The sequence below is a fragment of the Miscanthus floridulus genome, chromosome 7 (assembly GCF_019320115.1).
Source record: "Miscanthus floridulus cultivar M001 chromosome 7, ASM1932011v1, whole genome shotgun sequence".
Taxonomy (NCBI): domain Eukaryota; kingdom Viridiplantae; phylum Streptophyta; class Magnoliopsida; order Poales; family Poaceae; genus Miscanthus; species Miscanthus floridulus.
This window is the reverse complement of record NC_089586.1, coordinates 130,255,736-130,278,169: the sequence shown is the minus strand read 5'-3', so window position 1 is coordinate 130,278,169 and position 22,434 is coordinate 130,255,736. Positions and strand designations below refer to the sequence as shown.

General features: G+C 47.1%; 2 protein-coding genes and 2 pseudogenes across 2 annotated transcripts; all 4 read left to right on the top strand.

Annotated features, from left to right (window-relative positions):
- The first annotated feature begins 1,535 nt into the window (after positions 1-1,535).
- Positions 1,536-2,704, top strand: LOC136466280 (glutathione S-transferase T3-like; annotated as a pseudogene).
- A 2,858-nt stretch (positions 2,705-5,562) lies between these two features.
- Positions 5,563-6,987, top strand: LOC136464800 (F-box protein PP2-B10-like; annotated as a pseudogene).
- A 2,860-nt stretch (positions 6,988-9,847) lies between these two features.
- LOC136464797 (putative F-box protein PP2-B12) lies at positions 9,848-12,120 on the top strand. Its single transcript, XM_066463746.1, has 5 exons — positions 9,848-10,196; positions 10,294-10,421; positions 10,571-11,063; positions 11,163-11,281; positions 11,870-12,120. The coding sequence occupies exons 1-5, from the start codon at positions 9,903-9,905 to the stop codon at positions 12,027-12,029; spliced, it is 1,194 nt and encodes a 397-aa protein (XP_066319843.1). The 5' UTR covers positions 9,848-9,902; the 3' UTR covers positions 12,030-12,120.
- A 996-nt stretch (positions 12,121-13,116) lies between these two features.
- Positions 13,117-15,157, top strand: LOC136464798 (putative F-box protein PP2-B12). The gene is made up of 3 exons (XM_066463747.1): positions 13,117-13,606; positions 13,726-13,844; positions 14,374-15,157. The coding sequence occupies exons 1-3, from the start codon at positions 13,313-13,315 to the stop codon at positions 14,867-14,869; spliced, it is 909 nt and encodes a 302-aa protein (XP_066319844.1). The 5' UTR covers positions 13,117-13,312; the 3' UTR covers positions 14,870-15,157.
- Positions 15,158-22,434: the final 7,277 nt, after the last annotated feature.

Here is a 22,434-nt window from a genome sequence, read left to right as displayed (position 1 = left end):
TTACCACCCAACGTGTTCAGAGAACATGTAGCCGACATGGGTTTAAGGGAAAGCCTATGATTCCTGGACTATAAAGGGCCCAAAAGTTAAAGTAACTATTTCAGATCAGAGACGTGCATTGTAGCTGTTAAATCTATCGGCGATTGACCGTGACGATGAGACATGCTCTATGCATCATCTGTGAAGAAATGAGTAAGGATAAAAGGATTAAAGTTTAAAGTTTAAAGATAAAAGTAATAGTGAGATCAAGGGGGAGAATGTTAGATTGATCTCCTGACCAATAAGCCCAATGGCCTATTGGGCCTTGGTCTCGCGCCCTGATCGGGGGCGCCCAACCCTACATGGTTGGTGGGCCCCCATCGCACTGCGCTATATAAAGAGGTGGGGGCCGGCGGCTCAAAGCACGAGGTTCGCCGTGAGCCGCAAACCCCACCGACAAACCCTAATTCCGATCTCGAAGAGGGCGCACAGCCAGCGACGGGAAGCCGCCACCGTCATCACCGTCATCCCATCGTCACTGCACTGCATCACCGTCTCCACTGCGTCGCCTCTCTTCACCGACCGTCGCTGCCCGTGCGCAGCCTACATCGACGAACCTGATGGAGGCTACTGGATCCTCCACCCCTGCGGTCTCAGGTTCGGTACCCTTCTCTTTCTCTCCGTAGACCGTTCTACATGTCCTAGGATCTACCGTTTTACATGTTATACCGAATAGAACAGTCAAAGTCTAGATCTATGATCCTACAGTCATTACAGCTTCCCCTCGGAATCGGCCTTTTCCTCTTCATCGTGATGTCGCAGCATCCTCATGGAGAGATTCCGCCGTACGTGCGCCGGGGAGATCCCAACTGCGCTGCCCTATATTCACTCCCCATTGCTCCGTACATGCGCCGGGGAGCAGGACTCACCGGTGTTGCCTTGGTTGGAGAATGCGACGCAAGCAAGCCAGCGACAACGAGTCCTTCCACCCAACAGTGCTGCTGCTGCATCGAATCCATTCCTCGACGTGTGCTCTGGTGAGTCAAGTTTGCAGTCTGTGTTGAAATCATGAGTTCGTCAGCTGAACGTTCTAAATCGTTCTGTCATCAGTAAGGAATTAGAGCTAAAGTGCGTCTGTTCAACTGAAAAATTTGTGCAATTTTCATATAGTAGTACAGCGTCTTTATGATCACTCATCTAATTGGCAGTGCATGAGAAGAAAAAATTGCTTATGACTGTTTTTTACACAATATATTAAGCTGCTTGTTTACAGAAGAGTCAGGCAACGATCTGGTCACACACCTTCTCAGACTGCAGAAAATTATTAGCCTATAATTTGTAGTACATCTGGGCAAGCACATCTTCTCAGTCTGTAGAAAATTATTAGGCTATAATTTGTAGTACATCTGGGCAAGCACACCCTCTCAGTCTGCAAAAAATTATTAGGCAATAATTTTTACTACATCTGGACAATGCACCTTGTGTTTTGTTCCTTGTTCAGTTCATTGTGTTTTGCTTTTACAGCCGAAATAGATTCAGGGAGACCTTTGACCAACATGATTATGGAAGGTTTCACTTCAGGTGTAGTGTCTAACAATATCCCACCTCATAATGAAATACAACCACACGATGAGGTCCCTGCTGCGGTCAAAGGAATTAAAAAAGGTCAAAAAATTTTACTGTTAAAGAGGACGAGATGTTGGTGTCAGCATGGCTAAATGTGAGTTTGGATCCTGTGAGAAGAGTCAATCAATCAAAAGATACCTATTGGAAAAGAATACATGATTACTTTTATTCACACAAGGATTTTGAATCTGATCGCACACAAAGCTCTCTAATGAATCGGTGGTCTAGTATACTACATGAGTGCAATATATTTGCCGGCTGTGTTTCGAAGGTAGAGGCCCGAAATCAGAGTGGTGCATCTGTTGATGACAAGGTTAGATGACCTACCTTCACATGCTAATTTCCTATATGTACAAGAATGACGACCCATTGCACATGACTTTTCAGTACATACATTGCTGGAAAAAGCTCAAAGACCACTCGAAGTGGACGGATAGGCGCCAGCCAACTGGACCTCAGAAACCATTCAACAAAAAACAAAAGACCACTGCCAGTTCAACTCCTGCTACTGATGCACCAGACCCTGTCACTGGTACTGTAGCTGAGACTCAAACCACAATAACCACAGTGGAGAGGCCTATAGGGACTAAGAAAGAAAAGCAGAAATTAAAGCAACGTTCGAGCATTGAAGCTTTGGATTATTTATTGACAAAGAAGAAAGAGGTGGATGGTGAGATGGAGTTGAAGAAAGAGGAGAGGGAGTTGAAGAAACAAGAGATGTGCCAAAAAGCCCTTGCCTTGCAGGAAAAAAGGATAAAACTTGACAAAGAAACATTTTATTTCGAGTGAGACCAAGAAGAAAAAAGAATTATGAATATTGATATGGGCACCATGTCAACAAGACTGCAACACTTCTACGATGATCAACAGAAGAAAATAGTTGCAAGACGGCTTGGAAATTAGTAGTACCATGATCTTCAATTTTTAGATTTGGGCATAGTGTGAGACATGTCTAATTTTCTAAAACGTTTTAGTTCACAGCATATCGGATTGATTAATGTTCTTGCATGAACCTTGTTATCTATATTATTCTGTAAAGGAGTTGCTTTTGACGTTTGTACCATCACATATATATGTTGATACATGAACAATGTATCTACTCATCTGATATCAAGCAAAGCAACATACACGATGATGGGTCGGAACACTTACAGGGTAGCAGTAGCCTGTCACCACCAAGATCAACGTCTCGTGCTGGTGACGCATGCAATGGCGATGTTGCCGCCAGGAGCCCAGAACGCACGGAGTCTTCTATTCACGCGAAGGAGCATAGCCGCCAGGATGTTGCTGCGGACGAGTCCGAAGGAATAGGTCCGTGGAAAGTTTCAAGCGTCAGGAATAGGTCCGTGGTAGTTGGTGACATGGCAATTTTTTAATATACAAGATGAGAAATAGCAAGTCCGTTGGAAAACTTTTTTTTAAGTTCTATATTTTACAAAAGAATTAAACTATGAAATTTGGCTATTTATTTGAGCACATCTGTTGCATTGTTAACTGGTGGCGCTTCTGCATTCTTTTTTTTTTTTAAAACAAAAAAGATGATGAGAATGAGAAGGGGCGCGGCTCTTGCTGCCGCGAGTGAGCGACCAGAAGTAGTGGTATTGTGCCCCAACGATTCCCAGTGCTGCTTGCACTCGTCAAGAGTGCACATCGGTTGCATTTTCTTTCAACAATCTTGTACCGTTGCAGAAACTTGTTAGCATGCGTCTGCAACACAGTAGTAGTACTAGTTAGCATCTGCTTGCAGGCGTTGCTCCTGGTGGCCATGGACCAGGTGACTCAGTGAGCCGCTATAGATGCCCCTTCTTGGCCGACGATGATTACGTCCTGGTGTCATTCGTCTTTTTGGAGGCATCGTCGAAGAAGCTCTCGTGCCTTAGTGTTGGGTCTTCTCACTTTTCATTGTAATTAGTGGTTGTGCTGTGCCACCTCTCGCCCTTGTGATAGGGTGTCTTGTTGTTATTGTTGTTGTTGTTGTCATTGTCATCCCTCTTTCTCATGGATTTGCCACGATCTCACCCTTGTGGTGGGGCTGCTGTTTTGGTTTAGTCTGGTTTTCTAAAATTAATTGGACAAAATGGTTTTGCCTCGTTTTCCCTGAGGCTGTTGATATCAATATTTCAGGTGGGGATTATCTCCTCCCGCGGTGACAGTTAAAAAAAAAACAGGTGGGCCTGAACTGATGGACGGGGATTTTTTTAGACCAACCAAAGCCCTTGGCCCTGCTTATATTGAAAGCATAACGTTTTGCTGAGATTACCATCTTACAAAGTTTAGCACTTACACAACCATAAGAAACAACGAAAGATAAGCAAAAAGCAGTAGTAAGGAACTAAAGAAAAAGCCACTCTAAACAGATAGCTAGACGAGAAGGTTCACCACGCATTCCACATGTCTGTCTTGCGTTCACTCAGACAATCAGGTTCACCACGCCTGCAGGCCTTCTTTGGAGCTTCTTCATAGTATCCTCCATCTTCAGCATCTCCTCTGGCTTCAGAAGCTTCTTCCACTGTGACATGAAACCCATTATCTTGAGAGCAACGACTTTAGGAGATTTTATTAGTTGGTTGTTAAAAACCCAGCCATTCCTTGTTTTCCACAAACTCCAAACCACACTAGCTAACATAAAGAAAATAGAACTATCTCTAATAGGGCCTAAACCAATCCCCATCATATCTTCAAAGTGTTGAATCAAAGCTGGTCTCTCAGACCACCTTATGCTAACCCTAACTCCGACCCAGATAACTTGGGCAATATGGCAGTTGAAAAACAAGTGATTTCTTGTTTCCAATCCCACAATACTAACCGTTGCCCTTCCTGATTTTGAGTTGATCATATTGTGCCAAAGCACGCATAAGAAATCCTGATTTTTAGGGGAAGTTTAGTTTTCCACAACTCTATCATTCTTAGATCAATTTCACCACTGTTCTTCATAAGCCTGTACAAAGATTTAGTTGTGAATTCTCCGGAAGCCTCCAAGGCCCAGCCCAGATCACCTCATCTTCCTCTCCTGGGAAAAAAGCTAACTCCAGAGCCTCCTGAAGATCATCCCACTCAACCACTTCTTCATTACCTAATCTTCTTCTTAGATCAAGATTCCAGTCCACCTCTCTCAGGTCTGAAACAGAAAAATCTTGTTGTCTGCTGATTCTGTACAGTCTTGGAAATTCAATTTAGAGAGGACAGTTGCCTAGCCAGATGTCATGCCAGAATCTAACCTTCTTTCCACTACCCACCTTCCATCTAGCTCCTTTCTCATACCACTCTCTAGCTTTTTCCGAACCTTGCCAAAATTGAGAACTTCCTCTTTGTTTACTTTGACAGAAACTCTTGTCCTCAAGATACTTTCTGCGCACCACCTCTAGAGCCATGTTGTTTCCACCTTTGTCCAGTTTGAAGATCCATTTAGCCAACAACACATTGTTCATGGCTCTGGTATAAAAAAAAAAACTAACCCATTTTACCATGTGGTAGATGGACGGGGATTTGATCGGCAAACAGCGGTGTGGGCCGAAACTCGTATCAGAAATGACACAAATCGAACGGCCCGCAGCATGGTGGGCGTAGCTCTGCTTCGGCGTGATGGACGAGACGACGACGCTTCTAGCTCCAGAGTCCAGACGTGTGCAGCGGAAATCCGCTCGGGCGATCGACGAGTCGGCGAGCACGCGTGCATCCCGAGAGCCCTGACGGCGACGGGCAAGACGACTTCCGCTCGGGACCCCACATGTCAGCGCCTCACGCCCTGCATGAACATATTTCCCCTCCGATTCGAATTTGGCTGCTGTTGTGTTGTACGTCCTATAATCGAATTCCTTCGCCATGCCCGAAGCTAGCGTTTGTCTGCGTCCGGCCGGCCCAACTATATTCTTCCATTCCATTAGCTAGCTGTAGCTGCAGCCCTGTCCTGAGTTCCCTCACATCGTTCAGGACTCACGAGTCGCGTCGGGGGAACCGATGGAGTCGACGGCGCCCGCCCGCTGCGAGATCGCGCGGCTGCCGGATGACCTCCTATCGGCGACGCTCGCCGGCCTTCCGCGCCGCGGCCGACGCCGACGTCGTCTGGTCCAGCGTCCTGCCGCGCGACCTGCCCCCGCTCGCCGACGGGGAGCTGGAGCTCCCCGCCGATCCGCAGTCCACCAAGAAGCAGCTCTTCGGACCCCGGCAGCCCCGTCCTCCTCACCGACGGCCTCATGGTAACTGCAACTCCTCTACTCTACTACGTCTTAACTAGGTGCTCGATGGATGGACTTGTTTGATCGGTTATTGTGGTGCGTTGCAGAGCATGTGGCTGGACAGGGCCACCGGCGCCAAGTGCTACATGCTGTCCGCCAGGAAGCTGGGCATTGCTTGGGGCGAAACTCCGCAGTACTGGCGCTGGATCCCCATCAACCTCTACAGGTTTGCATGCTATATATCTCGCTCACAAATCACATGTATGTCAGCTTTCCATATTTCTGAAATTCTGAAACGCACTGTCAGTAGGCGTTTAGTTCGCCAGTGCTTCTTCTACGGAGTATATGTTCGCTTGGCTTATAAGCCGTACTTTTTCAGCCAGCAAACAGTATTTTTCTCTCACAGTAAATCAGTCAATAGTACTTTCAGCCATGACTTATCAGCCGAGCGAACAGGGCATCGATGAATGAACTAGGTATGCTTTTCTTTGTGCTAAGCTACAAAAGCAAAGTGTACTTCTATTCACTCACAGTCACAATAGAGCAGTTAAAGTTGTGTTACTGAATTGCACTGTCCATGCTTTTGTTCTAGCCAATTTTTTGGGGGATAATTGCATTGATTGATAAAATTTAAATAGTTGAACAAGCTCGGCTAGTGCCATGCCATGCCATGGAATCACTCGTTTGCATCCATTGCTTTAGCCAACAATGATGTTGCTGCTAATCTGTGACAGGTTCTCGGAAGCTGCTGAACTCCAGTATGTCTGGTGGCTGGAAATACGTGGCAACATCGATAGCAAGATGCTCTCCCAACACACAACATAGAGTGCTTACATCGTGTTCAGAGTAGCTAAAGGGCGCCGCGGGCTTCATTTCCCATGCCTGGAGACGTCTGTCAGCCTCGAAGGAAACAGCAGCAGGTCGACGCGCCGCGTTTGTCTCGACGATGGCCACGATCGCGTGGATACTTGGCCATCGATGCGTGGCGACATTCCTCAACAAGACGCACTCTTTCCTCGAGAGAGAGGTGATGGTTGGACGGAGGTGGAGGTAGGTGAGTTCCGCAACGGTGAAGGCGACGATGGTGAGGTTTCCATCAGCCTTATGGAGACGTCGGTCGTGAAGAGGGGCCTTGTTGTCCTGGGCATTGAGATTAGACGCAAGGAGCAAGTGGTCTGATGAGAACCTTGATTTTGCGAGTAAATAATGGATTGAGAAATCAACTATGTAACGTCGTTATTATTCGCAGCGGTGTGGAGCTAGCTGATCACATTGTCGAGGTTAAGAACTACTAGTACACCAGAACTAAGGTGTTTCTATTATGTTTGTCTACGCTTTGTCTCGCCGCCAAAACAAATGTAAATAGTCATGGTCTAAGAGATATTCATTGAGCAATTAGCCGTTTGCCATTGATGTTTTTACACATTTTCTTTCAACAATGTCTAGCGTTGCAGTAACTTGTTAGCAACCAATGCGTCTGTAGCACAATAATTAGCATATGCTTACAGGGGCCGCTCACTGGTTGCAGTGGATCAGTGACTCAGTGAGGGGCCAGAGCCCGGAAGTGGGCTGAAACTGATGGGGATTTAGGTGAGCAAAAGGCCTTTTGACCCCTCAATTTTTATCGTCCGATTTAAATACATCTCCCCTCTATAGCCATCTGTAAAACCGGTTTTTCCTACCTCTTTTAACTTTTAAAATTATCTGTTTTCAACCCAGAATGGTTTTGATGATGGTTTTTTCCGACGTGACGCCACATCAGCCGTCCTATGTGGGTCACATTAATTAAGACAGAGATGAATCGGCGCTGATAGTTCAAGCGCTAAATCAGACTTTTTTTTTGCCAACAAATATTTAAAAAAGTTAAACTTTCATTATCATTCTGATTAGTGTATGTTGACGACCATGTGAATTTGAGGACAACACAGACATCATGTAACCACATCGTATTTAATACTCCTTTCATTCTAAATTATAAGATCTTTTGATTTTTTTAATACATTGCTTTACTTTATATCTAGAGTTTATATCTAAGTGCATAGTAAAATATCTGAAAAAGTCAAAACATCTTATAATCTAAAATGGATGGAGTACTATTTAGTATGAACATAAGTGTCAACTCACTCGGTCATGTTTGTGTCACTTGATCCTAACCGTAAAAATGTCATGTTCGTGGTCATTTCAAGGTTGGAGTTAGACTTTGTTAGGCAAATTGGTTCTCCTTGTTTCAAAGCACACCACTTTGTGTTGGTGCCCACAAACTATTTCACAAAATAGACCGAAGAAGCGTCTTTGAAGAATATGACGCACAAGGAGATTTATATTTTTTTTATTGAACATATTATTTATAGATTCAACATACCTTAGCTTTAACTATGGATCAAGATACTTTGTTTCGAAATAGGTGTATGAGTTTTCCAAACCATACAAAATTAAGTTGCTCAATTCATTTCCATATTACACTCAGGCGGTCAGGCCAATGGTCCGTCTCGACGATGGCCAGAATCATGCGGAGACATGGCTGTCATTGTGCGTCGACATTCCTCAAGATGCACTTTTTTCCTCGAGCAAGAGGAGATGACTGGATGGAGGTGTAGGTAGGTAGTTCCACAACGGTGAAGGCGTGGTGAGGTTTCCATCAACCCTTATGGAGACGTCAGTCGTGAAGGCTGGCCTTATTGTCCTAGGCATTAAGATTAGACCCAAGGAACAAGTAGTCTGATGAGACCCTTGTTTGAGCCATGACAGGCTGTGGCGGGCGGGTTGTTTGAGGTTGGGGCTAATGCCCGGATGGCAACGTCTGCAGACGCCACTTCCTCCTTGGAAGCATCCTCTTCGTGCCTCTTTTTTCTGCCTTGATTGTGTTTGCGGGTGAAAACCATTACATGTTGGTCTAGCGTCGTCGGTGTCTTTGGTGTCGTCTCCTTCGTGAAGGTTTCGCTATGCTACTCCAGCTCTGCCATCCAACTCTTGCTCGACCATGGTGGTGCATTTGTGCGACAACCGGCTTTGTTAGTGGTGCTCTACATCTTGTTGAGTGGTGTCGTTGTGGCTCTAGTTGTTAGCCAGTTGTTGGTGTTGTTGAGTTGCTAGTTGGGTCGTTTTTTTTTTACCAAGTTGAGGTGCTAGTTGTCCGGTCAGTGTATCAAGTTGTATGGGGATGAGTGGCGCACTCTTCTCAGTCGTGTGGTTTTTGTCCGGTCAATGTATGCATTTAAGACCCTGGTTCGAGAACTCATGCTAGAATAGATAGAAAAAAAAAATCCATACCCTTAATAGTAGGTGGGCCCTTAAATCAAAAGATAGAGCCTGATTTAAGGGCACCTATTGGAGGCGCACTATACTATTGGTTTAGGTCCAGTTTTCATATAGTGGAGTTTCTCCAAAGTTTGGCATTCAGTTCAATGCTCTTAAATGACATGAGTTCAGCCCTATGCATAGTCTTTATTTCATCTTATAACCGCAATAATTTATACCGAAACATTTATGATGCATTTCAATAGACCATATTCAAATTCATAAATTCAATGCGACAACTAAAATTTAAAAATTGCAACAAACAAATCACACCAAGTTGTCCATCACAGCACAAGCAAATTGCACACGCCGCGCACATAGTCCTAGACACCACCGGTGCCATGCCTCATCCACAAATGCTCCACACTCGACCTAGCAATAAACCGACTGTCAATAGCGTTCCTCCACAATCCACGTTGTTTATTCGCGCAACACCTTAATTAATTAGCCTAGTGCCTTTGCATTGCTTAGCAGGGAGGGCATGACGACATCGCAAGAACTCCAACGGATTAGCCGTGAACTGGAACGTGATGAGCCGACCACGCGTTCTCCTGTATGAGGATCTGACGATCGAATATTTTTTCCCCGCCTTGGAATTCCTTTCTTTGGGTCTCCATTCTCCAACGCGTCTCGCGTTCGTCGGCGTCGTCGCAATTCAAGTTCCAAAAGCCGTGAGCAAAGCGTGGAAGCCCGCATGTTAATTTCAACTATAAATCCGCCTTCTGTAGTTCTGTGCAATCCATTCGATGCATCCCACGAGACCACGACCACCCACATCGCTCACCCCAACCGAAATCGACCCAAAGCGGAAGGAAGAACCGATCCATGGAGACAACGGTGGCGGCACCGGGCGCCCCCGCCAGCTGCGAGATCACACGACTGCCGGAGGACCTCCTGTTGGCGTCGTTCTCGCGCGCCGGGCCGGTGGCCGCCTGCCGCGCCGCCGCTGTCTGCCAAGCTTTCCACGCCGCGTCCGACACGGACGCGCTCTGGGCCTGCTTCCTGCCGCGCGACCTCCCTCCGTTCGCTGACAAGGAGCTCTCCCCACCGCCGGCGTCGAAGAAGGCGCTGTTCATGCGGCTCTCCGACGGCCCCGTCCTCCTCGCCGACGGCCTCACGGTACGCAAGTCCGCCGAGCTTCTATTGGCATATATATAAGGAGTACATATACACATATATTCGTTGATCGGCTGCTGGTGTGGTGTGGTGGGTTCAGAGCATGTGCCTGCACAGGGAGACAGGTGCCTTGTGCTACATGCTGTCTGCGAGGAAGCTGAGCATCGCTTTGGGTGACAGTTTTCTTACTCCGGCCCACTGTCGCTGGATTCCCGTCACCGGTTCCAGGTTTGCTATTGATCTCCCTCACATGTTGGATCGATCCGCACAATTTTTTTTAACAACCTTCGATTGATGCGATATTCATGCATGGATCAGAACCAATTGATCTAACTAGTTCTTGATTGCAAATCTTATCCCGTGTTAATTTATGACAGATTCTCAGAAGCTGCTGAACTCCGACATTTCCGGTGGTTGGAAATAGGTGGCAAGATTGATAGCACGATGCTCTCCCAACACACGACATATGCTGATAATATTGTGTACAAGGTAGAGGAGAATAGGTGGTATGAACGGTTTGCTAACATTTTTGGTGCCTCAAAGTTTCCTAAAGAAAGAGATGATGGTTGGATGGAGGCGGAGATGGGGGAGTTCCATAATGATGAAGGTGAATACGGTGAGGTTTCCATCAGCCTTAGGAAGTTGCCATATGTGAATATTGATCTTGTTGCTCTGGGCATTGAGATTAGACCTAAGGGCCTCCTCTCCACATCGATCGACCGCAATCGTCCGGCTATGTGGCCAGCCTTCCACGCCCCATGTCATCTCCCACTACTTGCTGACGGGGAGGTCTTTGAACCGCTGACGTCCAAGAAGGCGTTGTTCTTGCGGCTCTTGGACGGCCCCGTACTCCTCGCGGATGGCCTCACGGTATGGGCCTTCGCTTCTGCTTGTATCTATTAGTTTTATGTAGTAGACGATTCTGGGACAATCAGCTCAACACTGATGCATTGCATGTGGTGTGTGTAGAGCTTATGGTTTGACAAGGAGACCGGTGGCATATGCTACAAGTTGTCCGCGAGGAAGTTGAGCATTGCATGGGGTGATAATCCGACCTATTGGCACTGGATCCCTATTGACGGCTTTAGGTTGGTTATCTTGCTCACACAGTCATATGTTAGCTTGCCAAATCTGAAATTTTGATATGAATCATTAGTGAGCATTTAGTTATTACTCCTTCAGTTTCGGAATGATAAATGTAGCTTGTAGAATGAAATCAACATATAGTTTAATAAGGACATAAAATTGTATAAATATATTTGCATTCAAAGTGTTTCTGAAATGATATTGATTCTTTTGCAAACGACGACATACTGTACGAGAAATTACGGGTCAAATCCTATTATGTATGACTTTTGTCTAATCAAATGCGCTCATTATTCTAGGGTAGAATCAAGTATAGTTTTGGTACTTCCTCCAGTAAGTATGTCAAATGATGTGGCGCTGGTGAACTAAGAACATGTTATTGTACTTTGTTCAGTAACAATGGAGTAGTTTGGTTGGTGTCATTGAATCATACTGTTCATGAGTTTGTTCTACCCAATTATTTTGGACATTTTATATCCACACAAAAAATAGTTAGAGAAGCTTGAATGATGCCACGTTATGGAATCAATTGTTTGCATCTATTGCTCTAGTTCTTAATGACATATTTTAACCTGATTAGTTTGTAACAGATTCTCGGAAGCGGCTGAACTCCAGGAGGCTAAGTGGTTGGAAATACGTGGCAACATCGATAGCAAGATGCTCTCCCAACACACAACATACAGTGCTTACATTGTGTACATGCTAGCTATCGAGTACTACGGGCTTTCGAGCCCTAAAGACATCTGTTAGCCTCGGAGGAAGTAGCAAGTCGACAGGCCACGTTTGTCTCGTCGATGGCTATAACTACTCGGAACATTGGCAGGCGATGCGAGAGTACCTTCCTGAAGACACGCACTTTCCTCGAGACAGAGGTGGTGGCGGGATGATGGAGGCGGAGCTAGGCGAGTTCCGCATCGGTGAAGGCGACGATGGTGAGGTTTCCATCAGCCTTATGGATACATTCGGCTCTAAGTGTGGTCTTGTTGTCCTAGGCATTGAGATTCGACCCAAGAAACAAAGGGTTTGATGAGAAGAACATTGTTTGTGCGGGTAAATAGAAATCAACTATGTAAAGTTTTTATTATTCGCAGTGGTGCAGCGTGGTGTGGAGTGATTGCCGAGGTTAAGAACTGTACCTGAAGTCCATAACTAAGGTGTTTTCATTATTCTCGTGTACATATATATATGCTTTGTCTCGCAGCAAAAAGAAAAAAAACGAATATATGGTCCACGAGATATCCATTCTACAATTAGACGTTTATCACTGATGTTCTTTTTCCACATTTTCTTTCAACAATTTCCTACTGTTGCAGTAATTTATTAGCATGCATATGCACAGTTATAGTTAATTAGCATCATCTTTACAGCCGCCGCTCCTGGTGGCAGTGGATTAGTGACTCTGTGAATGCCGACAAGTGAGCCGAAACTAATGGGGGTTTTGATCGGCAAAACGGACGTGTGGGTGCGCGGAAAAAGGAAAATGGGCCTTTTCAGCGGGCACTGTTCAAAGAATTAGAAGCCAACAGGCCGAATATCTTCTCGTAAAAGAAGGAATGGCACACATCGAGCCCATCTACGGCCCGCAACAGGACGGGCGAGCAAGCCGAGCCAGGTGGCAGCCACTCCAACGGATTCGGCCGCTGACCCCGCTTTGCTGCTCGCAGGAGCCGCAGCTCGCCAGCTCCAGAGTCCAGACGCTCGGCGAACGCGTGTGCAGCGGAGATCCGCTCGGCCCATCCACGGCGTACACGGTACATCGAATTCCTTCGCCATGCCCAAAGCTTAGCCTCGAAGCGTCTGGCTGCGTCCGCCCCCGCGCCTCTTCCACCTCAACCCCCCCCCAACCACAACCCTATTAAAATCCGCCTTCCATTCCATTAGCTGTACAGTGTCCTGCCCTTGCCCTGTGATGTGTTCATCCCCACATCGTTGATCGTTCCCCAATCGCATCGAGTCAATCGAGAGCGGAAGAGGAGAGATCCCGCAAGCGCATCGAATCGACCGAGAGCGGAACAGGCGCGGGGGAACCGACGATGGAGTCCACGGCGACGGCGCCCGCCACCTGCGAGATCGCGCGCCTGCCGGACGACCTCCTATCGGCGTCGCTGGCCCGGACGGGTCCGCTGGACGCCTGCCGCGCCGCCGCGGTCTCGCCGGCCTTCCGCGCCGCGGCCGACGCCGACGCCGTCTGGTCCAGCCTCCTGCCGCGCGACCTGCCCCCGCTCGCCGACGGGGAGCTCCCCAACGACCCGCAGCCCACCAAGAAGCTGCTCTTCATGCGCCTCTCCGACTCGGCCAGACCCGTCCTCCTAGCCGACGGCCTCACGGTACGGGACCTCGAGCCCCCGCTTCTGTCTGTCTGCGCCCTACGGAGGTGGTTATCTTCTCGATCGATCCATCAACTGATGTGATCACTCACCCGGTTGTGTTGTGTGGTGCCGCGCAGAGCATGTGGCTGGACAGGGCCACCGCCGCGAAGTGCTACATGCTGTCCGCCAGGAAGCTGGGCATCGTGTGGGGCGACACGCCGCAGTACTGGCGCTGGATCCCTCTCACGAACTCCAGGTCTGTGAAATCAAAACCTCCTTTTATCCGTTTATTATCGGCTCCTCAGCTCTGATGCGAATGTGAACTAAGTACTAGTAGTCTAGATACAAGTCAATAGTTGGCTAGTTGTGCGTTCGTGGAAATGTCTAATGGCTATTTCTTTTACATCACATTGTTTTGGGAGCAATCGAAGCAGCTTGATGGTGTTAAAGACTCTTAGGTTTGCTGTTAATAATTTGTACTAAAGCAGAATCGTACCCCTGTCCATACTGCTTTCCACATGCGCATGACCAAATGTTTTTTTTCCCCCTAGCTTTCAAGAGCAAAGATTCATGGCCTTTTTTACTTTGATTCTCTAACATGACTGGATACAACACAATTCGCTCAAGGAAAACTAATGCTGAATGAATGTCACTTTACATAAACAAACTAATGCTGAATGAATGGCACTTTAGATAAACAAATGCACTATTCCATGTACCTTGTCATATGAATTTTAGGCTCATATAGTAGTATATTGCAAATTCCAATGCCGTGTTTGTGACAGGTTCCCCGAAGGTGCAGAACTCCTGGACGTTTGCTGGTTGGAAATCCGTGGCAAGATACATTGCAACATGCTCTCCCAGAACACCACTTACGCAGCCTACATGGTGTTCAAAATGTCCAATGAATCCTATGGGCTGGACTATCCACTCCAGTTGGCTGAAGTTAGCATTGGGGCAACCAAATCCACTCGTCAGGTTTGCCTAGGATATGACAACGAGGGCGAGGACGGGGAAGAGGTGCCTCAGAATTACCGATCATTCAGACCAATTGGATTATTCAGACCAAGGGTAGGGAGAAGAAACCGCCGCGTGCCTCCTGGAGTGCAAGTACAACATCCTCAGACAAGAGCTGATGGCTGGATGGAGATGGAGATGGGTGAGTTCAACAATGAAGAAGGTGAAGATGGCGAGGTGTCCATCAGTCTCATGGAGATCAGGGGCGGCGACTGGAAGAAAGGTCTTATTTTGCAAGGCATTGAGATCCGGGTGAAGAAATAAGGCTGGGATGGTTGCAGGAATCGGGCTTTGCGCATCCAAGTAAATAAGGATCTTAGATTTATAGTGCGTGTTTTGCAGCACTTGCGTTGTTACGCAATGCGTGTGTGTTTTGTCAAGGCCCAGCAAAAACTAATTGTGTTCCCGAGGTTCTTGAGGCCAAAGAACTGCAGTTTTGTACAGGTTATGTTTGTATCCCAGATCACTCAGTGCTCGATGACTCTCAATGTTGCTTTTAAAGTGTATAAGCTAGGCGTGCTGGTTCTTTTCGAGTTACGTACTGCGTGTGGTTGGATATTGTGAGATACAGCTAGGAATCAAATGCTTGGCAAGGAAGAAGTACAGTACGATAAGTGCTATGCGGTTCACCGGTTCCCCCATTTCGTTCACGGCTCTCTGCTAGATATACTCAGCTACGCTTGCCACATGGGCCCGAACACCTTGGAGTTGGGCCGCGCCTGTCTCTTGGGCCTCGGTGAAGGAGGGGCAACGTCGCTGGGGTAGCCTTCTGGGTCATCAGCGGCATCAGCTGTTGTAGTATTAGGGGTGTTGCTGACAATCCCCCCTCCTTGAGTGCCGGCGTGCCCCACGCCGATGACCGAGGAAACTGGCGACGAAGCTCTTCAACCGACTCTCAGGTGGCGAGGGAAGCCGGCATGTGCGACCACTTGACGAGGACTTAATGAACTGGCCGCTCACCAGATGACCAGCGCCACTACAACAGCTTCTCAGGAACCTGAAATTCAGTAGGTGCAGAAGAAATGGATGGACTCACCGCCTGGAGACCGCTTGAGCAGCGAGACATGGAACACTGGATGCACAGATGTAGACGCTGGTAAGTCTAGGTGATAGGCAACCTTTCCAACTCGTTTGAGGATGCGTGTAACACCCCGGTGTTATGCCTACATATAGGCACTGCTAATCATACATGTCATGCATCATCAAGCATCCTAATCCTACATGCATGATCCTGCATATAACAACTGAAACATTACTTCGAAACATACGAAACATGTTTGTGAAAAGAAAATGATGCATACACTTATTAGAGTTGTTTTGCTCTGATTCTTGCTTGCTAGTTGAGTAGAAATTGTTGGTTATGCTTGTAAATCATCTAGAATTGTTTAGCACAATTTTTGGAGCAAGGTTTGTATTTAAATTAATTCAAAATTTTGCTTCCAAAGTAAATTCCCAAAATTAGGGTTTTGAGTTAAAATTTAACTTTGATTCTATAATTTAAAATCTAGATAGAATTGGACTTTGGTCATAAAAGCAAAGTTGTAGGGAATTAAATTCTAAGCAACTTTCATTTTTGGTATATTTTCAAAAGAGGTCATTTTCTTGCTCAAAATAATATGTGAAAACTGTTATTTGAAAATTTATTGAAAATGGAAATTGAAAAGAATATTTCTGTTTTCGCGGGCCGCCGCCTCCTTTCCGGCCCAGCCCCGCAAGCCGGCCCAGCGAAGCCCCCGCGCGCCTCGCGCTTCCACCGCGCCCCGGCCCAGCCCAGCGCCGCGCTGGCCTGCCTCCGCGCGCCTGCTCGCTGACGCGCCGCGCCGCGCGTCCCGACCGCGACAGAGGAATCCCGCCGCGTGGCGACTCCGCGCCGGCGTCGCCCGCCGCGCGGCAGCCGTGGCCTGGCACCGCGCCCACGCGCCCGCCTTCACCTGCTGGTGCCCGCGCACTCGCTCACTCGCGCCCGCACTTCCTCCCCTTCTCCTCCAAAGCCGCGAGCTCCGAGCTCCGCCATCGCTGCGCTCGAGCTCCGCCGGCGTCCAACTCCCGAACCACCGCGCCATTCTCCAATTCCTCGTGCCCCGAGCTCCGCCTCGCCTTCCTCGAAGTCGTGCTCGAGCTTGCTCCGCCTTCCGAGCACAGGTCGGGCCTCCCCGCGTCTCGCCGCCGACGGCCATGGCGCCGCTGTGCACGGCCGCCATGGAATCCGTTTTCTTTTCCACCTCCAGCCTCGCATAGCTACCCTACTGAGCTCGCTTTCTCCTCGCACGTCTCCTGCGCTCGCTCGCTGGCATTGCCGTGGCCGGAGACGGCCGCTGGCCGAGCCGCGCCGCCGCGCCAGCGCGCGCCCCGGCGAGGCGCCTCGCCTCGGCTGGCCAGGCCGAGCCAGGCCGGGGGCTGACGCCTGTTGGGCCGTTTCCCCCTCCCTCGCGCTCGGGCCGCGCAGGCCGGTGATGGCCATGGGCCAGCTGCTCCCTTCGGGCCGGCCCAGTAGAGTTTTGAAGAATTGTTTTCAGTTTATTCTTTATTATTTGAAAATAGAAATGGTTTGAAAAATGTTTGGATGATCAAACTTGCTCCAAATTTGTTGAAACAAATTTTGCTAGATTCCTTATCATCAGATCTACTTGGGAAAATTTTTGCATGTCATTTTTGGGATACTTTTCTGTAGGATTTTATTTAATCATGTAAATTGCTGATAACTTGAAAAATGTGTATAAAAATATATAGGCTTCAGAAAAATATGATTTCAAGTTTGTTCATCTTCTTATGTCATGTACTTCCTAAGTAAAATATGTTTCATGCATGTGCTGTGGAAAACTTTGGAGGTGTAGTTCAAGTGCCTTTAATGGCTGATTTTTGTTATTTTTGCTAGAGAGCAAAATTTGTATAAAACATGCATGTGGTAATTTTTGTACAGTCATTGTATGCTATGAATAACCTAGGAAAAATATTAATTCTGTTGTTTGACACTTTTCATAGTACAAAGTAATTTCATGCTCATTTTCATGCTATAGCTTGTCATTTTTGTGTAGGATAGTTTACTTATCCAAATGCCATGAAATTTTTATGGTAGTATGTTTAGGGTAGTAGTATGCTACTGCAATTTTCTCAGATTTTTAGGAGCATCAGAAATATAGGTTGCTATTCAAACCTATTAGTAACTAGGGTTTAAGCCAGTGTCGCTTTAAGTGTGATTAAGAAAGTCGTAAAGCTTTGGTGTATCTTTGAAGCATTTCATAAGATAGGTTAACTTAACATATTAGTAGTAGAAGAGAATGCAGTAGATGACATGTGCTTGTAGTATAGTTCTTAGATGATGTTGACTACCTTGCATTTCAACATATCCATTGCATTCATCTCCTTCGATGCACCGTTTGCATAATCACTTACGCGCATTGCATCATACAGGATCGCAAACCGAGAACCCGGTCGTCATACCCGAGGAGCCAGAGGAGCAGCTCGAGGTGCAGCCGCAGGAAGTGCCAGAAGCCGACGAGGAGGACGTTGAGGAACTTCCGGAGTGCCCCGATCACCGTCCGAGCTCCTTCGAGAGAGGCAAGCCCCGGAGCATTTTTCTCCCGGTTTGCAATGATTTAATTAAATGCTTTACTTTAATTGATGCATTACGTTCAGGAGTTGTTTGCAACCGTTGCTGCATTATACCTTGTTTACCTTTGTTATACTATATCCTTGTTACCCTGGTATCCGCAGTCGAGTCAATGCTTAGCTGGCTTAGACCGGTAGAAGTCGGGTGATTTCCTGTCACCTGCGAGCTATAGGTGGTTACCTGGATCTGCTTGGATGACTATGAAGTCATGGTATAACTAAGTGTTAAATGAAGTTGAGACCGGACGGAGACTTGCAGAGTTCTGGACTGTAGTGTTTCCGTCTGTGTCGATTAAGGACCGACCGTTGTTGGGCCTCGAGTCATGTTGAACGCATGCCTTACATTTAGCTGGCCGGATAAAGTACCTTCCGACCGCGAAGCTGGGAGATTTTTCGGGCCGAGTAGATTGCCCGCAACGCACTGTACCGGAGCAGGTGTGGTAGGACACGGGGGCGGGATGATAAGACCAAAGTGCAGTCGGTCGGCCCCCGGGTACATGTGGTTCCTGGCAAACTCGAGATTCCTGGAAAGTTGACTCGGTGATCAATATCTCACTTTAGCGGGTGAGTGAGGTTTGTGTAAGGAATAAATCACCAGCTGGTTAGGAATCGATTCGAATCGCCATCGCTCCTGGATAGTGAGCACTTGACTTGAGTTACTTCATCGTAGTAAATGTTATGGAACACTTGGACAGTTATAGTGAATATGACAGTATGGAAGTTGTTTAATGATCATTGGTTATCATTATCTGCTTAATCACATGTTTACTCTAGCATAGGTGCAAACCTAGTTGACAGGTTAATAATAATTAACTTGGCAATAATGCTTTTGGACAGGTTCTTGAAATGCTAAAAATGCTTCTTTTTGCAAATGAGTCAGCTACCCTACTATAAAGCCATTCATAATCCTTGGTGTCATTATTTTCGGTTATGTCGGGTAAGTCTGGCTGAGTACCTTCTCGTACTCAGGGTTTTATTCCCACTTGTTGCAGATGGGCAGATGTACTATGGCTACTGTATCAACTGCCTGTATCCTGCGATGGGTGATGCTTAGGACCATGGGCATGGTCATTCCTTACGTCTCATCTAATGCTTTTGTTGGAGATGATCATCCGCTGGCACTATATTTCAACTCTGTGTGTGTGTGTGATTTGAACAAAAGACTTCCGCTACTTTTTTTTCGAACTGGTTTGTAATAACTATGTTGAAACTCTGATGTATCTGTTATGTGAACTTTTATGTAATATGTGATGGTGACCGCTAAACTTATTACGATCACGGCTGGGACACGAGTTGGTTTGAAATCCTTCGTGATTTCACGGACTACCGGGTTATACGGGCTTAAGTTTGCTCAATCGTCTGCTCTGGTGGATGATTTTCTTACTTAATTTCGTATAATTGGTCGGTTCTGTCACAGCTGGTATCAGAGCATGGTTTAGCGTGTTACTGTTCACAAGTGTATTTAAAACAAAAAGGCATTGGAAAACGTGATTTTAAACTATAAAGTGTGCCAGTGATCATATCCTTTATGCCCAGTTAAGGACTTTAGGTGGCTTAATTAAGTACTGACTGGGGTTCTTGCATCATATTTCTCTTTCGTCGCTCATACGGCGTGCTATTGTATGAGTGCCACTTGTTTGAGTGGTAATGAATGGATCAATTGCCTCTACGCCTCGGTAAGTGTGAGTTGTGAGAGCATGATCGGATACACCGCCGATCTATGGTGAATGCTTATATGATGCTGGAGTAATTACATGTTCTACGCATGTTTTACCAAGGTATCTCATGTGAGGGTCTTCCGTCTGTGGAGGCGATGCCATCATTAGGATGATGATTCGGGTAGTTACTACCGTTGTACACGTATCTGGGGATTCGTGTAGAGCGTGTAGATAAAATTTTACTGCTTTTATGCGTTCATTGGGAATTGGGCTGAAATGAATCTTCTGCAGGTACATAACAACGCTATCGTGTAGAACGTATTAGCTACGTAATTGAGAGATCGTTGTTATGCCACCGAATTCGTCGTTAGAAATTATTTATTTCCTAAGTTTGTGAGAACGTACGACACGTACATACATCATGTTACTTGTGCATCTCATTCATCCCATGCATACCTCCCCTTATAAATTGATTATCTCATTTTGATAAAAGTGTATCACCAAAAATATATTTTCCCGAAGTAATAAGAGAACTTTTGCTACAGATGGCCCGCACGAAGCAGACCGCCCGTAAGTCCACCGGAGGAAGAGCACCTCGACGTCCGTTGGCCCTGAGGGAGCACCGCACCATGGACACCTTCTTGAGCGAGTTTGGCATGCCAACTTTGCTTTGGAGAGTGCTCCATGATGTGGGGTACCCAGAGGGTCAAGAGCCGGTGTACTCTTGGAATGAGAGCCAGTTAGCAGATGATGGACTTGCAGTGGTGGAGATCACGGTTCCTGCTCTTGGTGATGCTCCAGATTGGGATGGTTGGCATTTGGAGTTTGAGGGTCGCACTCCAGCTGAGGGTGCAGAGGGAGCAGCCTTCCGTGTCATCAGGGACATTATGAGCAGATTTCCCAGTGAGCTTGCTGCAGCTCTAGCTGGTACTTTTCCTAGGGATGATCCTCGTGATGCCATTTGGGTTCAGCCTCAAGGAAGCGCATTGGTCAGAGGTCCAGCTGAGGGACAGGCTAGCGACAACCAGGCAATGAGTGCTATGTTCGCCGCCATCAGAGCGTATGAGGGTCTCGAGAGTACCTACTGGACTTTGACTGGCTTGCGCAGTGAGGATAAGCTCAAAGGGAAGAAGCAGAAGAAGAGACAGGCACGAGCTATAGCTAGCTTGCAGGAGCAATTGGCTGATATGAACTTACAGCGGGATCAAGCGGTTGAGAGAGGTGATAGAGCTATGCAGCGAGTGCATACGTTGACTCAAGCCAACAACAATGCAGACCGCATGATTGGACAGCTGGTTCAAGAAAGGAATGAAGCCTGGAACGCAAGAAACCTTCTGCTGCAGAGGGTCGATGAGCTAGAGGAATACAACGGCTACTTGCACGAGGAGTTTCACGCGCTCTACAATGGGGTTGGCCCATATGCTCCACCGAACGTCGCTGGCATGGACGTTGACAACGACAACGAGAACGAGCCTGCAGTTTCACCTGGGGGCGATGGTGACGTCTCCGATCCCGATGATGGCCCTGAGGAGTAGGCTAGTTGCTTCACGCTTGTATCTATGCCTTGTCGCGATGACCTTTCTTTTGTTGGCATGTAACCTATCGTATGTTGCTTCGAACGTATGAGACTTGGCATATAGTTGGAACTTGATTTTCGAATGCGATATCTGAACGCATAAAAAGTCCAGTGTATGTATGCTGGCAATGTGATTGTATGGACGCGATGTTTGCCGTTTAAGTAATTCAATTGAGTGCTGTCGTTGTAATTGGAATGCGATTGTTGTGCCTCTGTTTTTATTGTATGAATTTATTCTCTCTAGTAAATTCAGTATGGCATAATTTTTCCTTCACTCGCAATTATTACAGCTTCACTCAATCATACTTGTTGCTGAAATATGCAGATGACAAACACTCGCCGAACCACGTATGAGGCCGCTGAGCCCGGTGCCAACGGTGCAGGGACCGGTGGTGGTGGTGGTGGTGGAAACCACAGCAACAACAATGAACCTCCCCATGAACCGCATTTACCACCTCCTCCCCCGTTTACCCCCGAAATGTTCCTCGCACAGCTGCTCGGGAGTCAGCGCAACACAGAACAATCTCAGAAGAACATGGAGGATCTTCTCAGAACCATCGCCAACAATGTTCAACGTGGTAACAATCAAGGTGGTGGCATAGGAGTGAACCAATATAGCAGCTTCAAAGATTTCATGGACACCAGGCCACCAGTATTCAAGGAGGCAACAGAGCCACTCGATGCTGAGGAATGGATCAACACGATGGAAGATAAATTCCGTGTGTTGAGAATGACTGAGGTGCTGAAAACGGAATATGCTGCACTTCAATTGCAAGGACCGGCGGGAATGTGGTGGAAGCACCATCGCACCACCTTCCCTCCAAATGCTCAGATTTCTTGGAGAGAGTTTGCTGAGGCCTTCCGTGGAGTCTATATTCCACCCGGGCTGACTGAAATGAAATTGGGAGAGTTTCTGGCATTGAACCAGGGCACCAAGACCGTGACGCAATACCTACATGCTTTCAACAACTTATGTCGCTATGCTC